The sequence below is a fragment of the Penicillium rubens genome, assembly GCF_028828025.1.
Source record: "Penicillium rubens strain IBT 27055 chromosome Unknown utg000001l_segment0_segment0, whole genome shotgun sequence".
Classification (NCBI taxonomy): Eukaryota; Fungi; Ascomycota; class Eurotiomycetes; order Eurotiales; family Aspergillaceae; genus Penicillium; species Penicillium rubens.
In genome coordinates, this window is record NW_026890599.1 from 3,127,187 (window position 1) to 3,148,350 (window position 21,164).

Sequence of the window (21,164 nt, forward strand, 5' to 3'; positions counted from 1 at the left end):
ATTAACTTTAGTAACTTGACCACGAAACTCCTTGATAGCCGCTAGCACTCAGACGATCCACCATGCTGTACACTCATGCCACTGTTGTGACCGTGGAAACTTCACGCCGTATAATTACCGACGGAGCAATCCGCGTAGTCGGCGATGTCATTGATGATATCGGCAAGACAGATATACTCAAGGGAAAGTATGCAGCCGATGAAGAGTACGATCTCTCAGGTCGGATTATCATTCCAGGCTTGATCTCGACCCACATGCACACAGCACAGACCTTACTACGAGGTACAGCCGACGATCTTGAGTTGGTGTCTTGGTTATGCGAAAGAATCTGGGTTCTTCAGGGTAACTTTACAGCGGAGGATGGGTACGCTGCGGCACGACTGAGTATCGGAGAGATGCTTAAATCGGGAACGACCTGCTTTTTAGAGAGCATGGTACCTTATCCGTGGATGTTTGTGCCTACCCAGAGGCTGACATAAAATGCAGTTTGCGGATCGATATGGCTTTGACGGGCTATGTCGCGCTGTTGAGGAGAGTGGCATCCGTGGCTGTCTAGGCAAGATTGTCATGGACATCGCAAAATATGCCAAAGACGACGCATGGGCCATGCATCCTGGCCTTGTTGAGGATCGTGAGACCTCATTGCTTGGAACCTTGAAGATGTGGGAGAAGTGGAATGGCGCGGCCGATGATAGAATCAGAGTGTGGTTCGGTGCTAGGACTCCGGGAGGGTATGAGACGAGATTGCCATTGTGTGTCACTCGCTAATAATAAATCAGTGTATCGGACGCGCTTTATAAGGAGATGACGGCCATTTCCAAAGACAAGGGTATACCCATTACCATGCACTGCGCTGAGGTCAAGGCCGATCGAGATTTTTTCGCTTCGGTCTCGCACACCCCGATGTCATATTGTAAATCAGTTGGCTTGCTGAATGACTCCACGGTACTCGTTCATATGGTTCATCTGGACGACTCGGACATTGAGTGAGACATCGAATACATGTGGACTGATGCAACGGAGGCTGATGATAGTAAGACTTCTTTCTTCTTCGGGAACGCATGTCGCACACTGTCCAACATCGAATGCAAAGGTAAGTTTCGTTGCCGGGTTGGTTCATACACACGAGGGACTTGATAATCTGACAAAGGCTAGCTTGCGTCCGGAATCTGCAGGGTGCCAGATCTCCAAAATGCTGGAGTCAATATTGGCCTAGGTACCGATGGCGCCCCGTGTAACAATACATGTGATCTCTTGCAGGAGATGAAACTCGCCGCCATTATCCACAAAGGGATCTCCCAGGACCCCACGGTAGTTCCAGCCGAAAACGTGCTGGAGATGGCTACAATAAATGGGGCCAAGGCACTGGGCTTGGATAAGCAGATCGGTAGTCTGGAAATTGGTAAGAAGGCTGACTTTGTGGCTATCGATGTTCGAGGAATCCATACCCAGCCTTGGTTTAACCCAGTCAGTGCTGTTGTTTATACCGCAACTGGGCGAGATGTCGATGTTGTTGTGGTCAATGGGAAAGTTGTGGTCAGGCATGGAGTGCTCATGACGATGGATGAAGTAGAAATTGTACAGGAAGCACAAAGAAGAAGCAAAGAGGTGGTGGAAAGAGCCGGGCTGGGCAAGAAAGTTCAGGCCCGCTGGCCAGTGGAGTGATCAAACGGAGACTCAGGTTTCATGGGTTTTTTTATTCTCATTTTTTTATTCTACTGTATGTACAGCTCTATGATTCGGTTGCCCACATTCCATTGCCATCTCAGTCATCAAGATATGCACTTCTCACAACAGACCCCGCAAGGCTTCGCCCAAAGCCATAATAGCCATAGCCTGGCCATAAGGCATCGATGTCAATGGAATCTTCTTGTAAAAGTCAAGACAGTCACCCATCCCGGTGCCAAAGCTGGTATTCTGCAGTTCTCCTTTCTCGTCCACGTATCCCATCACCGCAGCGACGGCCTTTTCAGCAACGGGGCGGTACTGGGCACCGATGTAACGTTTCCGAACGGCCTTGAGGATACCGTAGGCAAATCCAGCGGTCGCAGAGGCTTCCAAGTAGGAGTCGGGATCGTCAAGGAGGGTGTGCCACGCGCCGGATGACGACTGGAGACGCTGAAGGGCCTCGCACTGGGCCTCGAGGGTATCTATCAGGTGAAGGCGAATCGGATCATTTGGCTGGAGGTCGAGCAACTCAATGATCTCGGGAATGACGATTGTGACCCAGCTGTTGCCACGAGCCCAGCGCGCATCTGCGAAGTTGTGTCCGCCATCCTCAAAGGTCCAGCCGTGGAACCAGAGCCCAGTCTTTGTGTCGAAAAGATATTTGATGTGAGTAAGGAATTGCTTTTTCGCCTCTTCAATATATTCGGGTCGATTCAGGAGTTTTCCGATCTTCGCGAGTGGCATTACAGTCATCATCAAAGTATCATCCCAGAGCTGCTGGTAGTTCTCTGTGAGATAAGTCATATGTTGCATGCCACCGTAGCGGGTGCGGGGGAGGTCGTGCATCGCCCACTCGGCCCATGCATCGAGCCACGGCAGGTAGGTGACATTCCCGGTCTTCTCATAAACGTAGGCGAGAGTCAAGAAAACGGCCATTGTGTTGATATTCTTGGTGGTGCCACCCTCCGCAAAACGTGCGGCAAACCAGTCCTCGATGATGCGCAATAATTTCTCGTCGCCCGTCAGCTCGTAGTATTTCCACACGCCGTACAGTCCAATCCCGTGTGTCCACTCCCAACCCTGCCATGACTTGGTATCAATAATGCGTCCATCAGCAAGTGGCAGCAGGAATTTTCCTGTTTCATCTTTGATGTTGACCAGATTGTCAATTAGCAGGTTGACGGCATTGTGAATTTCGGGGCCGGTAGGATTAGGGGACGACATTGTGTGGTATTGGGAGACTGTTCTCTATGTTTTTCGACGAATAAGATTTTCCACCTTTTTGTCCGGGGAAACAAAATAATATGTTGAACCGGAAGCTCCTTTCTTGACGAGGCTTGGTGGGAGTTCTTCCACTAATGAGCTCATCAGTCAAACGCCACGAGGCATCCCCGCGGGGGCCAAGCGCACTTCGGGTGAGAGAAGGCCGAGTCGCAAATCACAAAGATACACCGAAAGTGTATTTCTCCAGATCCACAGCAGTCAGCGAGGTACTTTTCGGCCATCGGGGTAGTATATCCCCGGATTCCCCAGCCTGGGGAGAAGATTAGCGTGGAATCTCCTCCTTTGCCAAGAAAACCGGGGAAAGAAAGGAGACGGAGCTGACTGCTTGACTTGGTTTGACTCGATTTGGCTTCGGGTCAATACGATGGACCTCGCTATTGGAAGCCCACCTGACTCGTTCAACTCGTTCAACCGGAAATTCACCTTACATGTGCTTAGGGCCTAGTTGAGATCCTGTATCCTGACAAAAGCGTGGTCTTTTATAAGTCCGAGTGGAAATCCCGACTTTCTGTCACTTTTGTCCCCTGTGAACTACCCTTTTTTCACCTGACTTTTTTCCACTTTGCCATGGTTGACGGCAAAGACGACCCCCAGCAGGGGATTGAGGCAACCCCCGCTGAGGGCATCGAGGTGGTGCATAACCAGGACCGGAAAGTTGACATGGGAGAGTACGAGAACAAGCAAGACATCTCCCATGTCGAAAAGGTCCTTTCGGAATCCGATGACCTAGTAAAGGATAACATGGATATCACCCGTGTGGATAAGGAAATTCAAGCATATGCCGCCCACAGTCAGGTGGACATCGACGAGGAGACCAACAAGCGCCTCAAAAAATTGATTGACCGCCGTATCCTTGTTGTCATGATTTGCACATACTTTCTACAGGCTCTGGATAAGGGAACCATGTCGTTTGCGGCAATCATGGGGATTAAGGATGACGCGCATCTGAATGGTGGGCAAAAGGTATGCAAACACTTGCTGTGCTTTCTCCTCCATCAACATACTAAGCCCATTCCTATCGATAGTACTCCTGGTTGACTACGTGTATTTACATCGCAGTCCTTGTCGTCGAATATCCCACAAATTGGATCATCCAAAGAGTCCCACTCGGCAAATACTTGGGCCTCAACATCATCCTCTGGGGTATGATTCTGGCACTCCATGCAGTCTGCAAGAATTTCACTGGGTTGGTCATCGTTCGTACCCTCCTGGGTATCTTTGAGGCTTGCTGTCAGCCCATTTTTGTGACTCTTTCCTCGATGTGGTATAAACGAGAGGAACAAGCCGCCACGGTAACCTACTGGTATGTGGACACTCGCCTACCAGAGAGATCATGTTAATCTGACGGTAAAATAGGTACATGATGAACGGTGCACAGCAGATTGTCGGCGGCCTATTGGCATATTGTTTTACCCTTATTGGAGGAGACAAGGTTCTAAAGTCTTGGCAAGCACTTTTCCTGGCATACGGATGTCTCTCTGTCCTCTGGGGAGTCTTCGTCCTTTGGTGGATGCCCGACTCCCCTATGCGCGCGAAATGTTACAGCGAGGAAGATAAACGTCTTATGGTGGAACGTCTCCGTTCCAATCAGACAGGTATTCAGAACAGGACGTTTCATGCATACCAGATGTGGGAGGCTTTCCGGGATCCCCAGATGTATTGCTATTGTGCTGTTCAGATATTCACCACTCTCCCCACCAGTGGTCTAGGTGCATTCTTCACTATCGTTGTCTCCGGCTTCGACTTTACCATATTGCAAACCCAGCTGCTTGCTATGGTGCTGGGTGCTTATATCATTGTTGTTCTGTTGTCGTCTGCATGGCTGGTGAACAAATTCAAACAGAACACTATCGTGATGTTGTGCTTCATTATTCCGTGAGTGTTTCTTGTGTCGGTTCGCAGTGAGCCCAGACTGACACTTCACAGGTCTTTCATCGGAACTATTGTCCTTATGACGGTCGAGAACACTACCTTACCCACCAAGGTGGGTCTTCTTATTAGTTACTACATCACCTTGTCATTCTGGTCGGCCCAAACTCTCACGTTATCGATGGTATCACGCAATATTGCTGGTCAAACCAAGAAGTCTACCGTGGTAGCTGCAACATTCGTGTCATGGGCTGCTGGTAACGCAATTGGTAAGTATTCCAGGTTCCCTGTGGAGAAGCTCAGTTCCCAGCTAACAAGTAACAGGTCCTCAAGTGTTCCTTGACACAGATGCACCGCGGTACCACACCGCCTGGAGTGTTCATCTAGCTTGCTATGCCTGTATGGTTTCCGCTGTTGTCTACCTCCGCTTCCATCTCAAGCGCGAGAACTCCAAGAAGGACAAGCTGTTGGCCGAGTCAGGTCTCAGTGCCGCAGATCCGACCCTCATTCATGCGTTCGAGGATAAAACGGACCGGGAGAACTTGAACTTCCGCTACGTCTACTAGATAGGCAAGTCAGTTGCGCTGGTGTGCATGTACTTGCCGTTCACTTGTCATCCTTATCTGTCTTCAATTATATCCACAAATATTTGTTCTTCTGAAAAATTGCATTTTTCATATATGGATTTCCTAGTACCGCATATGTAACGTGTAAACGGCGGACCCATGAATTGCTATGTGCGGTTGATTTTGCAGCGTCCTAATACGCCGTCACGTAACCTCCCTTTAATGCCGCCGGCATGAAAGACCTGTCTTCGCTACTTAGTCTCCCCTCCCTCACTTTTTCGTTCTTCCTGTCTCTCTATGTTACACTTACCGCCCCCTTTCTTTTACTTTAGCCCCTACTGACTACTACATATGTATATATTCGCTTTTAGCTCCCAGATATTTAAGAGATGACTCGTGTAGGCGCGCGCTTCCGGCGTTTAAGTATTAGTTTTGATTCGAGAGGAGATTCGCTGATTAAGAGAGTGACTGAGCAATAAACAAACCTTGGAAGTCTTGATGAGGCCAGGAAAAATTAGAAATCAAATGCGAATTCTGTGCCTACTGTATTGCAACTCGCGATGGGCGGTGTCACAAACTGGCAGAAACCCCGATGGCTCACATTGTCTGCTTTAGGCGTCGGTGCAGCTAATTACCAGTGTCATGATTACATGGTCTCCTCCCTCCGAGCTGTTCATCGACTTCTCCCTTCTCCAAAATCACAAAGTCACAGAGCATCTATGGATACCAGCATCGAAGAGACCAAAGAAACGGAAACCTTCACACTACGCAAGATTGGGCAAGGCGTTTGCGGTACAGTCTGGGCTGCATCGACAGGGCCCGCATTCAAAAGGGAAGATGGCGGGCCTACCCGATCTTTGAGAAACGACTTTGAGATGCACCAACGAGTGCTCCAAAGCTTTCAGGAATCAATCCAGTTACGCCCTCAAGTCCAAATACCAGCCTGCTATGATTTTATCAAGTCAACCGACCACACATGGTGGTCAGTGAACCAGCGAAATTTTCCACTAGGGTATACGCCATGCAATATAATTATCTCTCAACGCATCCCGCCCTTTCCCGAAACTACAAGACAACTACTTATTAGCAACTACTGCCCAACGAAGATGACACCGCAGATCCTTAAGAGCGAGCCCGACAAAGACTGCTTGGTCAGGCCGTACCTAGGCCGAAGACGAACACAAAGGCCTCATTCTACGTCTAGATTCACCGCGTTTTCTCTGCGGAATTTTCCGCTCCATCTGGATCAAATGCAGTCACTCGGAGTCACCACCAGCGAAATAAATCAGTACGCAAGGATGATGGCCGAAACTCTCGCGATGATGCATTGGATAAGCGGAATTGATGGAAACGACATCGAGTTTGTTCTTGCGCCTTCGAGTGCGAATGGTTTCAAAATGAAGTCCACTATTTTTGGAGAACATTCAATGTGGGTGTTAGACTTTGACTTATGCAGGAGGATGAAAATGGACTCAGAAGGAGTAGTACAAGCTGCTGCTGCATTTTGGCGCAATGATCCCTACTATCCCCGGCCAGAAAAAGACCCTTCACTCTGGAGTGTGTTCCGAGAACGCTACATCCAGGTTAGTGAAGCTTGCGGAAGTGAACCAGAAGCAGCGGAAAGACGGCGTATCCTGTCGAGGCACTTTATTGACTTGGTGGAACAGGAGGGAAAGCTAAGAAAGGAAATGGAGAATCAAAAATCGAGTTCTGTCTATTGAAATGCACCGTTTGAAGCATTTGATAGTTGGCACTATCCCTGGATGAAGACACGCCAGGAATACCCAATGTTGATGGCGCAGTGAAGGCAAAATCATGATACTGCGTACTGACCACCTAACATTACTTTTTACTCTCACCAAAGACTCATGCGGCACCTAGTAGACTCTCACGGAGTGATTCCCTCACTTTCGGTGATCGTCTCCGTCTTGGCGCTTGATTCATGGCTATTCAGATATTACTACCTTGCTCGTGAAGCTGCCTCATGTCTATATATTTTACCCTTCCCTTTTACCCAATTGCGAAGTTCAACCAAAGAGAACATTAGACCAAAGATAAAAGGCTCAAATGCATAATGAATAACAGATCTTGAACACTAATACCCGATCATGTTTCAACAGCGCATTTCCACGAATGGTGCCAAGGGCGCCTACCGACAATTGAGATGGGCCAGTGTGTCAGGTTCTCTTCAAAAAGATCACAGCTCCATGCGCCTGACCCCTCATTGTGTTTTGTAATTTCCTTCTTCTTGAAGGATTTAGATCCTGAGCTGTCTCGACACGGAGTCAGCGCGACCTCCGCTGGTGGCGTTGTGATTTCCCGTGAAACTACCCCGGGGCTTGTCGTTCTCTGTGCAGAACGATGCATTTAGTTCTCCTAAACTTGCGTATAATGTACCTGATTGGTTTCATTTCTCGTAACTACAATTGACACCCCAAGGCAGTTGAGGAGTATCGACCAGCAAGCGAACACATACTGTGTTATACTCCTCTCAATCAACTATAAATATGGCCGCTGCGAAGTTCCACTGCAGAGGTCAAGAAACAGCTAAGGTCCGACTTTTACTACCCACTTCTCATCCAACATATCTATTTCTTTCAGATTAAGCCTACCTAACCTGCTTCTTCGAATACAACCGCAATGTATAGCCTCCTCGGTCCAGCTCTGTTTGGGTCTCTCGTTGCGGCCCATGGTCACGTCACCAACATCGTTATTAACGGTGTCTCCTTCGACGGATGGGACATAAACAGTGATCCTTATGCGCAAACTCCTCCAGTTGTGGTGGCTTGGGGTACCCCAAACACTGCCAATGGCTTCATTGCTCCGGGTATGTTATGTCATTGTTGTCCTCATTAACCACCCAATTCCCTTTCTAACTTTGTAAAACAAGATGCCTACGAAACCTCGGATATTATCTGTCACCTCGATGCTACTAATGCCAAGGGGCACGCAGTCGTAGCTGCCGGTGACCGAGTCTTTCTTCAGTGGACCCCGGACTGGCCAGTATCGCATCATGGCCCGATCGTTGATTACCTCGCTAGTTGCGGTGCGAGCGGCTGTGAAACTGTGGATAAAACCACCCTTGAGTTCTTCAAGATCGACGGTGTCGGACTGGTGGATGGAACAACTGTCCCTGGCTTTTGGGCCGATGATCAGCTCATAGCCCAGGACTCAGGATGGATGGTCGAGATTCCTTCCAGTATCGCACCTGGACATTATGTCTTGAGACATGAAATGTACGCAGGCTGTTATATTCCTTTAGAAGCTTGCGCTAACCTTACTGCGAAGGATCGCACTCCATGGTGCAGGCACTGAGGGTGGAGCCCAGAATTATCCACAATGCTTCAACCTACAAATCACCGGCTCGGGGTCAGACAAACCACCAGGTGTCTTGGGTACTGATCTATACCGTCCAACTGATCCTGGCATCCTTGTGAACATTTACACATCCCTGTCAACATACGTAAGTGATTACTCGATGCTGGGGGTTCGCCCATGTTCCTGTCCACTCGATTGCTAATATCACTTCAGATTGTCCCAGGACCAACTCTTTACAGTGGTGCTGTCTCAATTGTTCAAACCACTTCGGCAATTACTGCTTCTGGCACGCCAGTGACAGGGACAGGTGGTGCTACCGGCGGCACCACTACAACCACAACCTCCAAAGCCTCCACCACGACACTAGTGACTACCACCAACGCTGCCACTACTACCAGTAAAGCCACCACAACCACCGCCCCCGGTGGGGGCGGAGCAACCCAGACTCCCTACGGACAGTGCGGGGGAAGCGGTTGGACAGGAGCAACTGCATGTGCGTCCCCAGCAGCCTGTTCTTCGTTGAACCCATGGTATTCTCAGTGTGTTCCAACTGCCGCTTGAAGGAATCTAACCTACGCGCCATTTCATTGCTCTGAGGCCTCAGTTGAGTGATACATGTGTATACAGTCTGGAGCGGAGGAGCGGGCTATATATACAAGTTGGTCGCTTGTTCTAGTCACGTATATGGTCTTTATCCAAACCTACGGAAATTGATTGTTGTCACCATTGCAAACACAACTAGAAATGTAGTGCATATGTAGTGTATTTCATAAGCGACCTAAATATATACCAAGTAGGCGACTTCGTAACGACTTCTTCTTGAACTCATGCCTCCAGTGGGTCATTCCTGACCCTCGAGCTCAGAATGTCGCCTCTGCCAGGTTGGCAGCAAAATTGGCCTCTTTGAAGGGCACATTCCCTGATCCAAAGTCCGTTGTGTCCAAAGCATTTTGCACGACCGCTGAACGTTCCAGGTCAGATTGGGCTTCAAGTCATCAGGGACCGATCTAGGTAACTTACTGGACATTGACTCCCAAGCAACCAACGGCTGTGTACCGCCCACGGTAGTAGTCAGGCCGAGAGAATGGTTAACCGGCCAAACGGATTCGTACTTGATCAGAGCTGAAGTGCCATCAAGAGTATAGCCGTCTGTGCTGCAATTCCATTCACCATGTGCCGATGGACAAACGGCCAGGATGTTCGAGGCAGAGGTACTTGTGCTGTCGGAAAGCCAGATAATAACCCCTTCCCAATCGTGGCGATGGCCGAGTTCAGTCGAAGGGGAATCCTTGGGGAAATACCAGGAATACATCAGGGCATAGTGGCCACCCGATGTAGCGGATCTCACTGTGAATCGCAAAACGGAGACCCGTTAGTCAATATATCCTGGGCTATTTAAGGAATACTACCGAAGAAACGAAACTCACCATATATTTGTCCTGTGCTCTTACTGCATTCACCACTCGAGTTCCCTGTTGGGTTGAGACCCTCACTATATCACAATATCAGATTTGAAGGTCTAGAAATCCTTGAAAGAAGTAATTTCCCCACTCACTTGGTGTTTCCGGCTGCATCCACGCCCGGGAATGGCACGCATCCATTGACAACCTTTAGCTTTGGCTGGTAGGCCAAATAGACGTCGCCGACGGCACCGGACGGAACGGTTTGGGGCAGTCCGACAATTTCGTGGTTGCCAACTGTTCCTCGACGTACCAGATTAACCGGGCTAGCCGTCACAGGCAGTGCAATAAGAGCAGTCAGTCCAGCAACAAGTCGAGGAATCATATTGAAATGGAAAGCAGGCATAGTGTGCTACGGACAAAAGGTCTTTCTTCGGAATATTTATATTGCACGGAGTACTTTGTACAAGGACAACATTGTATGCATTCCATTCGATCGGCATGGCTACATTGTCGCCTTGTCGCTAGGCCCGCTTCCTTCGGGGAGTTTCGTCCGATACTAACGGCCTTCAGTCCCGATGAAGTATAGTGGGTGATAGCAGAGACCATCGTGGAACTTTAAATCTGCGCAGAAAAGCGAATCACCGGGGCCTGTCGATCCCACGGGCCAAAAGCAATCTAATCGGTTTCTCCGACGATAATGTCTCAGTCCACCAGCTAAGGGATTTTTCCGCTCAAGCTGCTATCTATCCTCAATTGAAGCTGACTAGTGTGGATTTTAATATATTTCACATGCGGTCCGGCTAAAAACTTAGGATATCACAATGCCTTGGTCTACTCCGTATGAAAACAATTAGAAGACCTTTTCCTTGCCTAATTCTCTTCAGGTGAAAGGCTCTAGGGAGTTCAACGAGTCTGCTCATCAAGATCTAAATATTTATGGCTCTTATCAACCGCGATTGACAAACAGTGAGATAAAATAAAATGGTGGTTGCCCAGATATAAATGTAGAGTATAGCGCATCTACTACGGTGTTTTAGGGTGGCCAGCTCATATGAAATACATTATACGATATACAGTAGCGAGTTTTATATGCACCCCTTGCATTGATCTAATAATCTCTTGCACAACACGCCTTGGCTAAATATAACACGTGGTGGATCATCAGGAACGGGATCTGCATGGTTCTTCACACCGGCGTTTTTTACACCAATCACACCAATCACGGAAGACAAGTCAACAAATTTCCCAGCTTATTCAAAACAACCCCCTGCATCTCAGCGTCGGCATCCTTCTTCTCGGATGCAATCCCAACCGAGACACTTGCATAGCAACCAGACGCTAGCGAGACTTCCAACTCGCTTGGCAATCTCGAATCACCGCAGGTACTCACGTCGTCATCAGTAATCAATGGAACTGCGAGGTGGATGCGGGAGAGGACGAAAGAGAAATCGGCCGGACTTGCGCATTCGTCAGTAACCTTTCCGAAATTGACGTTCAGGAAAATGTCATCCGGTAGGTATGGCTTGCCAGCAGCAATAACCTGGTTTGTCAGGTTGGTAGCCAAATCGGCATAGACCTCGCTGTAGGCAGGGCGCGGGCTATCCCATGAGGTCGGGGAGCCACTAGCACTGGAGAAGGCAAGAGCGGGAATTCCATTCTGTGCAGCATAGGTGGCGGCGCCCACTGTTCCAGAGAAGTAATTGACGATGTCAATGTTGCTGCCGACATTTGGACCTGTGACGGCCAAGTCTGGAGCACCGTTGAAGAATTTTGGGCCGCTCGTCTCAATGCCGTATTTGATTGCAGTCACTGGGTAGCTATTGACATACCCAAGTCGAGACTATTTACACAATCAGTCAGTCGCTCCGGTGACTAGCGAGTAAAATACCGACCTCCGAAGAATTAAATCCCACTGCCGGACTGCCAGATGGGCAGCTGTTGAACTGGCATGGCTCAGTCAAGACCGTCGGCTCTTCGTCCTTTGAGCCTGCAGTGACGCATCAATAAAAGAGCGGAATGTAGATGAAGGCATAACACATACCCTTGCCGCTCTGGTTTTCGGCGGGCGCAGATACCACAACTGAGTGGTCTGCGGCTTGTAGGGACTCGAAGAAAGCGCGGATGTTCGCTTCCGCCCAGCCATCATCATTGGATGAGATAATGTTGACCGCACTAGCGGCCAGAGGGAAGAGCGCAACAATGTCAAACCGCATATTGAAGACTTCCAGAGGGCTGATACAGTGTAGAACCAGAGGCTGCTTGGGCCTTTTTATATTTCTGTCATTGGTCTTTCCGTACAGCACGTGGGTGTCGATCTCCCTGGCTGTTGGTGAACTCGGACGTACCGCGGGATCCGCAATGTTAACGGCTCGGCTCAAACCCCACGAACAGAAATCGAAGTGGTAGATCATCTCCAGTCACTTTTAGCTCCTAGGCATCCGGAAATTTATAGATTATTGTGTTACTTCTGCATATTTCCAAGACATGAGATGGTTTAGTATAGATTAAATACCCATCCAAATACCCATCCAAATATGAGTAAAGAAACCATGTGATTAACAGACTGGATAAGAGGCTATGGAAGAGAGAAAGTCAAAATATAAAAAGGAAAAGAAAAAAAGGATCTATCTAGTGAGGCCCTGGACGAACACAGTGACCCATGGCTGCTAATAAAAATGTAGTAAATGCGGAGGGAAACGATCCAGGGAAAGAAGGGATGGAATAGGGGCTATCATTGTAATTGCAGAAGTTGAAAGCAATATATGAGTGATGCCGGTGTCAGCTTCATTAAGGCCCTATAATCAGCTCGGTAGCAATCGTTCATTCGGAACGGGCGCTCTTCGTCTTCTTGCTTCTGAGCTTCATCATGAGGAACACCAACGAGTACGATGAGATACAGAACAGAGCGGTGATACCCGTCTAAAAACAATCAGTTAGCATGGAAATCTCTGCCATGTCAAATCAGGGTATACTCACATCTCTCCACGAATAATATTTCTCTTGAAGATTAAACGTTTTAGCGTAATCCGAGCCTTGGGAATACGGACAGAATGAACATGTCCCAGTCGAGTTCCCATCAGCTAGGTAACCACTCTGCGTGGCGAGGAAATCGGCCATGTATTGGCCGCAGGTCTGGCCAGACGGTGCGGTGAACTGCACAAATTCCGACGGTTCACACTTGACCTTGACATCCCAGATTACTTCGCCAAACAGCCCACCAACCAAGTAGTTGAAAGGGTCCAGGTAGTAAATCCAGTATCGCCAAAATGGCTGCATTTGGGAATAAGGAACAACCACGCCGCAGAAACTGACCAAGCCGGCACCGATCAAGACGGGGTTCATCACAGCGGCAAAATACTCGTTCGGTGCATATGCTGCAATTGCCTGGCCAATTGACGTGTATAGGAGCTCATAGACTGTCCTGGTGTTAGATACTCGAATCAATCCTCCCTGGACGCTTGGTGTGACTCACAAATCATCTGAAGATAGACATGTCCGGAAACACTGGCCTCCACCGGAAGTCCCGCTGTGAAGTACCAACATGCAAAGTATAATGTGGCGCAAATAATAAGGTATGGGATCTCGGTCAGAGTCTGCGCTCCAATAAATGCGCTCCAGTGATAGGTTTTGGACTAAACGGAAACTAGGCTTAGCGATACTTGTATGCCAGTAGGGTCCCACTAGGGCACTGACCTTTTTCTCTCTGGTCTCAAAGATATCACGGCTATGCAGGAAGAACGGTTGCATTTGGTTGATACAGCCGGGGGCGACGAAGATGAAGTTGAAAATCGCGAAAAGTCTCAATTGAAGGGAGAAAGTGCCGTTTCCGATCTTCCAGAAGGTGAATCCACTGAAAAGGGCGGCGAAAATATGGAGAAAGATTTTGTTCCACATGTAATCCTGAGCCAATGTTAGCTTTTGCAAATTTATTTCAGATGTTATGGTAGCGACGTACTGGTGAGCGCCAGATATGAATACTCAGGCGCTTAGAAACCGTCTTGAATTGGAACCAGTGCGAGGTCGCAAAGTCAGCAGTATCTTCAACATAGTCGGAGTCATCTTTGCTGGATTCGTTCAGTGCATCAAGTTGGGAGAGTGCTTGCTTGCGCTCTTCTGACTGGTTCCAGATTTCGACCCAATCCTTTTGTTCTGTAGTACCACCTCCTTGAACGACATCAATGATATGCTCTGCTGGGTTGGCATCCGGAGGGCACGGTGCTCCGTTCCGATTGAAGTAGTCCAAGATCTTAGTTGAGTCCTTGCCAGCTGTAATCACAAATCGGTTATTAGGTGTCTGATCTTGCCTGCCTCAAGATTAAAAACTCACTTTCTCCGAAATATGTCATTCTTCCGCCCTTGGCTAGTAAAAGAAGACCGTCAAATGCGTCGAATAGCACCGCAGATGGTTGATGAATTGTACACTAACACATTAGCACGATGCAAATGTATTGTAACATATTGAGAACTTACCAACACGGCTTGGCCGCCATCGACCAGTTTGCGAAGGAAACGCACAATGTTAAATGCACTTTGCCCATCAAGGCCGGAGGTAGGTTCATCCAAAAACAGCAATGTGGGCTTCGCAACAAGCTCAACGCCCAGGGTCACGCGTTTGCGCTGTTCGATGCTGAGTCCAGCTCCAGGCACTGTGAATTATTAGTATAGCTGTCTACTGTCATCAAAACATCAAACATACCGCCAATGAGTGCTTCGCTGATATCACGCAACTCCAAAAGGTCAATTATATGTTCGACATAAGCGATTTTTTCTTCGTGTGGAACCGTCGATGGCTGGCGAAGAACGGCCGAAAATTCCAACGCTTCCTTGACGGTGGCTGTCTCGAGATGCACATCCATTTGTTCACAGTAACCAGTAGTTCGCTGGAAGCTGATTCCAACTGGGCGGCCATCAATCAATACCGATCCATAGATCTCTCCGCTATCCTTGCGCTGAGCAAGCACATCCAGCAATGTTGTTTTTCCGGCCCCAGAAGCTCCCATAAGGGCAACTAGGTTTCCAGGTTGGACAAATCCAAATACCTTGTTCAGAAGCTGTTTCTTCTCACCGTGGAAAGGTACATGGTAGTCAAGGTCTTTCCATGTAAAGGTCGATTGCTTGACCGAGCCCAAAAGTGGGCCAACGTCTGCCTGCTTCGGGGACTGTGTCTTCTCGCCTTCTTCCTTTCCACGAGTTTTCTCGCTCCCTCGCTTGTAAAGCAGAACAGATGATCCACTTTGGCTGTTCCGGAGTTCAAGGCCGAGGGAAGTCAGAAAGATGAAGAAAACCCAAAGTCCAATGAGAATACCAAAGCTCCTCCAGATGTGATGGGGTGAATAGCTGTATTGCTCCTGAATGTATTTTGCCCCATCAATAATACCATGATCGTCACTTCCAAGGACTGAACATCCACGGTGAACAGACGCTGAGCTAGAGTATCCAGGCCCGTATGGCAGATAGTCGGGTTCTATGCAAGTTAATTTGCGTCCAACAAACTCATTGGCCATCAGTGCCTCGAATGCATACGATCCCGGATTGAGGTAGAAGATCCAACGGAACCACACATGCATCTTTTGGAATGGGATAAGATATCCTACGACTTGTCAGTTCGGAATTCTTCGCATCAACGCTATATTCAATACTCACCTCCATAGACAAAGAATACGGTGGACAGCAAGCCGGATATTTTGGATGCATTTCCAAATTGTTTGCATACAGCGCCAACAGATCGGAATAATTGTACGAAACACAATGTCTGCGCAATAATGATTATCCAAAAGGTGAAGAACTTTCCCGCGTCCATTTGAAGAGCAGCCATGAAGTAAAGGATGATTGAGAAGCATGTCACCTGGAACATCACAACTGGGACATCAGTTATAGCGTTAGCAATGGCAAAAGCAGTAGAACGGTAGAAGCCAAATCGCTTCTGACGAGAAAGAATTGGCCGGCCCATAAAGGATGCAGTCGTTTCGGACAGACTCTCAAGGAGGAAATATAACACTGGGAAAAAGCAAACACCAGGCCGTAAGAATATTGAGCTTGAATCCTTGCAGTTTAACCTGTCAGCTTGGTTTTTAACGGTCTCGAGTCAAGGGCCTTTTAATTACCTCTCGCAAGTTATAGAACAAACTTCCACAGACGAGGGCCTGGATTAAGGCTGACCCAACCTTCACAAATAGCGAGAGCTTATCACCCCAGATAACTTGAAACTGACGGAGAGCACAAGCGGCAATCTGGTCCCAGAGATTTGCTGTATAAACACTGCTGTTCCGAGGAATATGCTGTTTGCGCTTTTCACTGGTTACTGCCAGCTGGAGGTCTTCAGCTTCGTAGCTCAGCTTCTCAGGGTCCACGATAGAGCACATTTGATCTTTGCAGATTGAGCTGTTCTGATAACAGGTTTCAAAGTCCTCGGGTGTATTGGGCACCTTCTCTTCCCAGCCGGATCTGATTGTGCGTTCGGTAACGACAGTGACTGAAGTAAGAAAGTCTGCGATATTGGCACCCTTGGGACAGATGAAACCAAGATCTTCGAAGTATTTCCTTGCAATTCGACGAGGGCCGTAGTAAGTGACACGACCTTCAGCCAGAACAAGGACTTTGTCGAACTGGTCATAAATACCGTTGCCGGCTTGGTATGTAGTGGTAATGATTGTCTTGTCGTTTCGGTCCGCTTCCCGTCTGAGCATTCGAGCAAATTCTACCGCTGATTTCGAGTCCAGTCCTCGAGTGGGATTGTCCCACATTTGGACTGGACTTTGCCCAGCCAGGACCTCAGCAAGGGAAACGCGCTTACGTTCACCTCCGGACACGCCTCGGATGTACTCGTTTCCTACCAAATTCTTCTTCGTGTGTCCGATTCCAAGTGACTCCAGAATCTCATCGCGATGGTTCTGCACGAAGTCCTTACGGTTTCTCAGATGCTCCGGGCGCTCGTTGGGAACCTTGTTTCGAAGGGCAAACTTCATTGTGCGGTTGACGGTGAGTGTTGGGAAATGAACGTCGTCTGATATTAGCGCAGTTAGCATTAAGGTCCATGGATTCAAACTTAGGACTGCTTGCCTTCGTTGTTGAACATTATCTGCTGACGGAACTTTTTGGCGCCCTTGTGATCCATGCTTCCGTAGTTGGTTTCGCCAGTGACTTCATCGAAACTATCCCGATCATTGGAGAGGACTCGAAGAAGGGAAGTGCATCCGGATCCTGGGCGTCCCAGCACAAGAAGCTATATGGGTTAGTTACCACTTTACTGTTCTCGGGTTCCGGAAGCATACCATTTCCCCAGGCTTGACCTGACCAGCAACATTTTTGAGGATCGTCTACAAGTTAAGTCAGCATATGATAACTGCATGTTAATGGTTTAATATGCCCACCCTTTTTGGGCGGTCGCCACGCTTCAGCAGCGCTCCGACTTGTCGCGGGTCCACCTCTGACCATAAAGTGCTTCCCAAAGCAGCATCCGGTGCCGTGACTCGGACATTTAGATCCCGGAAGGTAACTGTCAGTCGTTTACGGATCTGGTCGTCGCCGTGTTCCAAATCGACCGGGGTTGTTGTGCCGGACGATGGAGTTTCCATGACGGAGGTGTATGTTCCTGAAATCAAAAGAACGGTGCTGGCAACGGTACCAATTAAAGTGAGATTGGAGGAAAAATAACATGATGTTGAGGCGTGGAAGAACTCTTATATTGAGGATTTCATTATCGCATCTATATTTTAAATCCATATTTCCGGGAGTGGGTCGTAGTTATCAGATCATATCACGTATGTATCGGTGTGGCGGAATTCATAAATAGGGGATATGCCTTAAGGCACATGAAATAACTGCAAAAACTATCGTGTTAGCGAAGATATCACCGGTGTGAGTCGCTCGGAAATATATGTACGGATATATAAGTGACCCACTCGGCCATGAGCGGCCGTTCATTCGTTGGGTTTCTATTTCTGCACCTTCCAGAGCTTCGATTAGATCCACCATTCGGATATAGCCCCAATGATCTGCACCCATTAAGCAAGTCCGTAGATGACGGGGCCTGATGGAGACCAAATGGATACAGTATGAAGAAATTTTATTCTAGGTTATGAAATTGCCTGGTGCAAGGCTCACATCAAAGCGCCGCAGCATCATTCGACTGATAGACCGAAAAGAAGGCGTCCAGGTCCATGGTAGAGAAATCGAAATCCCAGCCCATGTCAGACTGGGTGAAATCAAGCAGGTCTTCCCCGGAGCCAACGGATCCTCCGGTCTCCGGGTTTCCAGGCTTTTCTAACTGTGGGAGATTCCAAGGAGACGTCAGTATACCAGGTGGCATTCCTAGTGACTGGCTCTGAGAAATTGCAGGGTTGTTGAGCAGCGATCGATGCCTGCGGTCGGAAGTAAGGCCTTGTTGTATGGCCGTCCCTTCTGGGGGCACAATGCGACCCCCAGTTGTTGATAATACAGGTACCCATTCGTACGATGGATTAATATTGTGAAGCACAGTCTGTATGGCTGAAATTGAGCTTGCGATCGGGTCCCCAGCTCGCATGGTTGACAAGGTTTGCAATGATGCATAAACCCATGGCAGATAGACAGGCGCGACATCCGGGTTATGAATGAATTCGTAAATGAGAGTAAAAACAGAATTGCCGAAAAAGAAACCATGGTATCGCAATTCCTACAATTTTGTTAATGGAAGTTTCTATACAAACGTTTGGTCCATTTACCAGAACAAGATTATTGACTCTTGAAGCTTCACATAAGTGATGCAGTGTTTTTTGAGCGGCAGTGATGGCATGATTGCAGGCTTCGTTGAGCCAAGAAGGGGTTTCTCTAGGGCGATTGGTGACATTGGCACTGGACTGGTTGGGTGCGATATTCCTCTCGCGCTGCCAATGGCCGCGAAATATCACGAACGGGCGAAATGTAAGAAGTAGGGTATGATAGTATACTAGGTCTTGTCAGTGGAGTAGACAATGTTTCAACTGTTAACTTACGGGTAATGAAGATTATTTGCCGAACCCCAAGGGATCCCGCCTGGATGTGATCATCAAGCCCAACACCCAAAGCTTGTCGTACATGTGGTTCATGGCCACGGATATCATCCGCAATGGATCGAGCGACTCGCCACATGTGCAGAAGAGACTCATGCCGCTGGCCATATATCTCATTAACAGACCGACTCGTGCTTTTGCAAAGCTGAACCAACAATCGGATAAATGGATCCTGCGCGTACTCGATCGCGACATCTTTAAGGGAAAGGGAGCTAGGACGCCCCACATGGAAGCAGAACCAGCTACATGAAGTTAGAGAGTTCACCGTAGATCGGAGTGAAAGGGGTGATGTACGTTTCGAATATGTAAAGAGACCAGAAGGTAACCCGTCTTTCTTCGATGTTTTCCGGGGTTTGATCAACATCATTGGGCACATCCTTATGCAGACCTGCTGATAAGGCTTTGCGACAAGCAGAACCCAGATGCAGGAACACTGAGTTGGGCCGAGCTTGTTCGTTCTGGTAATTGGCGTAAAGCCTATGTTAGTCTGGTAGCAAGATAGAAGGACAAGGTAATAGGGACTTATCATGAGAACTGAGATTTGAATAGTCTGAAGGTTCACCACGTCATCAAATGCTGTCAACGAAGCCTTGACGCGCTCGAACAGCACATCACCCCAGGCGAAATGTTCCGTGCCAAGTGCCGCGGTCGCCATGGCAAGAAGAACGATCGCTCTGGTGAGAGCATCTAAATGTTCTGTGGGCGAGGAACTATACAGTCGATTCAGACATTGCTCATAATACATCTTGGGACGATATGGCATCAGATGGTAAAAGCTGGAGAGAAATCGCGATAGAAAGAGCTTGGCCAGGTCGTATGGCAGGAACATCGTAGACAACTCCCCTGTCCCGAGGGACTTGATACTCTCGTGAATGTCTGGGGTTCCGAAAAAAATGCGACGAAAGCTAAACAAGTCCAAGACAGCCCCAGCTTCCTCGACCCCGCCAGATGGTTCAGGGTGAGAGGTAGGATTGGAGATGAGATCTCGGTAGATATGTTGCATGAGCGAGAAATGAGAGGTTGGGCCATAGTATAGCTGCATCTGACATGATGGCGATGCCATATGTGTTGCAGATACACTATTTGGGAAGTCATTCATAACGGAGGCTGTGTGCTGCCCCGATGGCGGGACTCCACTTGAGGAGGCTTGACGAGGTGAATTCCGCTCGCCGGCTTCTTCATACTCATGTTTCTTCCGACGATGGCGAATATAGTCTCTGTATATACATGGTGTATTGCGCAATTGGCAAGTTTTGCACCTGTTATTATATTAGCCTGATGTATTCACTATCCGAACATAGATCGAAAGATCTCACGGGGTCAGGCCATTGCATTTGATTTTACGTTTGCGGCATTCCTGGCAAGCGCGAGGGATTCGCCAAGCGGGTTGGGCTTTATCCGACGCCTCAGACATGGATAAATATGTATGGCAGTCTCACAGAACTCCTGTCAGTGCAGTTCATCCGTTTAATCCGAGAAAACCATCCGTCTATATCCGAGTCACGTGGTGGTTTGTCATCACTACCCTGCCCAAACCTTCGAGTCCCCACGTTGTCTGATCAGGAAGGCGGTATCAAAGTCGTCTAAACAACCTTGAAGCTAGCCAATATTCTTTCAGAACACAACCATTTAGTCCATATTCTTGAAGGTTGCCGGAGTAGTCTACGGGCTCGTCCTTATTTTCCTTCGGCAATGATAATGGCTGACGTGGGGAGTCGAGGTTCATGCACTGAGTCTTACGCGCATACCTAGCTCTCCCGTAGAAAATTAGGTCGACGATTTCGCTCGAGCCGACAATACATGTTAAGCCTCTTCATTTTTTTGCTTTCACCCAGTAAGGAACTATTTCGACCTAGGTTCACATATCGAATTCCTACATACCTACCCTGTGACCTCCGAGTTAGGACGGGAATGCCCGAATAAGACCTAGGATAGAGCCTAGATCTAGGATAATCCGAGCCAGGACAATCCGAGCCAGGATAACCCGAGCCAGGATAACCCGATCTGAGATAAAACTGGTTAAACTC

At 48.4% G+C, this 21,164-nt stretch overlaps 9 protein-coding genes across 9 annotated transcripts; 4 read left to right on the plus strand and 5 right to left on the minus strand.

Annotated features, from left to right (window-relative positions):
- Positions 1-62: 62 nt before the first annotated feature.
- On the plus strand, positions 63-1,665 carry N7525_001238 (amidohydrolase; the record flags this gene model as incomplete). Its single annotated transcript, XM_002558126.2, has 5 exons — positions 63-434; positions 487-731; positions 780-986; positions 1,039-1,093; positions 1,156-1,665. 5 exons carry the CDS (start codon positions 63-65, stop codon positions 1,663-1,665), a joined length of 1,389 nt encoding a protein of 462 aa, XP_002558172.1.
- Positions 1,666-1,788: 123 nt separating this feature from the next.
- On the minus strand, positions 1,789-2,892 carry N7525_001239 (glycoside hydrolase family 88/105 protein; the record flags this gene model as incomplete). The annotated part of the gene is made up of 1 exon (XM_002558125.1): positions 1,789-2,892. The coding sequence occupies one exon, from the start codon at positions 2,890-2,892 to the stop codon at positions 1,789-1,791; it is 1,104 nt and encodes a 367-aa protein (XP_002558171.1).
- A 627-nt stretch (positions 2,893-3,519) lies between these two features.
- Positions 3,520-5,387, plus strand: N7525_001240 (uncharacterized protein; the record flags this gene model as incomplete). The annotated part of the gene is made up of 5 exons (XM_061211820.1): positions 3,520-3,915; positions 3,978-4,255; positions 4,309-4,827; positions 4,879-5,090; positions 5,146-5,387. 5 exons carry the CDS (start codon positions 3,520-3,522, stop codon positions 5,385-5,387), a joined length of 1,647 nt encoding a protein of 548 aa, XP_061071046.1.
- A 560-nt stretch (positions 5,388-5,947) lies between these two features.
- On the plus strand, positions 5,948-6,732 carry N7525_001241 (uncharacterized protein; the record flags this gene model as incomplete). Its single annotated transcript, XM_061211821.1, has 2 exons — positions 5,948-6,538; positions 6,592-6,732. 2 exons carry the CDS (start codon positions 5,948-5,950, stop codon positions 6,730-6,732), a joined length of 732 nt encoding a protein of 243 aa, XP_061071047.1.
- Positions 6,733-8,027: 1,295 nt separating this feature from the next.
- Positions 8,028-9,266, plus strand: N7525_001242 (putative endo-1,4-beta-glucanase; the record flags this gene model as incomplete). Its single annotated transcript, XM_002558122.1, has 4 exons — positions 8,028-8,214; positions 8,278-8,623; positions 8,676-8,850; positions 8,919-9,266. 4 exons carry the CDS (start codon positions 8,028-8,030, stop codon positions 9,264-9,266), a joined length of 1,056 nt encoding a protein of 351 aa, XP_002558168.1.
- A 299-nt stretch (positions 9,267-9,565) lies between these two features.
- On the minus strand, positions 9,566-10,511 carry N7525_001243 (NPP1 family protein; the record flags this gene model as incomplete). Its single annotated transcript, XM_002558121.1, has 4 exons — positions 9,566-9,666; positions 9,726-10,052; positions 10,133-10,197; positions 10,261-10,511. The coding sequence occupies 4 exons, from the start codon at positions 10,509-10,511 to the stop codon at positions 9,566-9,568; spliced, it is 744 nt and encodes a 247-aa protein (XP_002558167.1).
- Positions 10,512-11,327: 816 nt separating this feature from the next.
- Positions 11,328-12,321, minus strand: N7525_001244 (5'/3'-nucleotidase SurE; the record flags this gene model as incomplete). The annotated part of the gene is made up of 3 exons (XM_002558120.2): positions 11,328-11,948; positions 12,001-12,095; positions 12,150-12,321. The coding sequence occupies 3 exons, from the start codon at positions 12,319-12,321 to the stop codon at positions 11,328-11,330; spliced, it is 888 nt and encodes a 295-aa protein (XP_002558166.2).
- Positions 12,322-12,928: 607 nt separating this feature from the next.
- N7525_001245 (putative ABC multidrug transporter) lies at positions 12,929-17,682 on the minus strand (the record flags this gene model as incomplete). The annotated part of the gene is made up of 13 exons (XM_061211822.1): positions 12,929-13,027; positions 13,085-13,524; positions 13,581-13,740; positions 13,802-14,008; positions 14,064-14,374; positions 14,436-14,529; positions 14,579-14,754; positions 14,805-15,698; positions 15,752-16,151; positions 16,213-17,111; positions 17,195-17,330; positions 17,380-17,424; positions 17,479-17,682. The coding sequence occupies 13 exons, from the start codon at positions 17,680-17,682 to the stop codon at positions 12,929-12,931; spliced, it is 4,065 nt and encodes a 1,354-aa protein (XP_061071048.1).
- A 530-nt stretch (positions 17,683-18,212) lies between these two features.
- On the minus strand, positions 18,213-20,569 carry N7525_001246 (Zn(II)2Cys6 transcription factor; the record flags this gene model as incomplete). Its single annotated transcript, XM_061211823.1, has 6 exons — positions 18,213-18,761; positions 18,811-19,034; positions 19,081-19,379; positions 19,432-19,595; positions 19,700-20,396; positions 20,454-20,569. Coding segments are annotated over 6 exons (2,049 nt in total), but the record flags the coding sequence as incomplete, so codon positions are not given.
- Between the last annotated feature and the right edge of the window lie 595 nt (positions 20,570-21,164).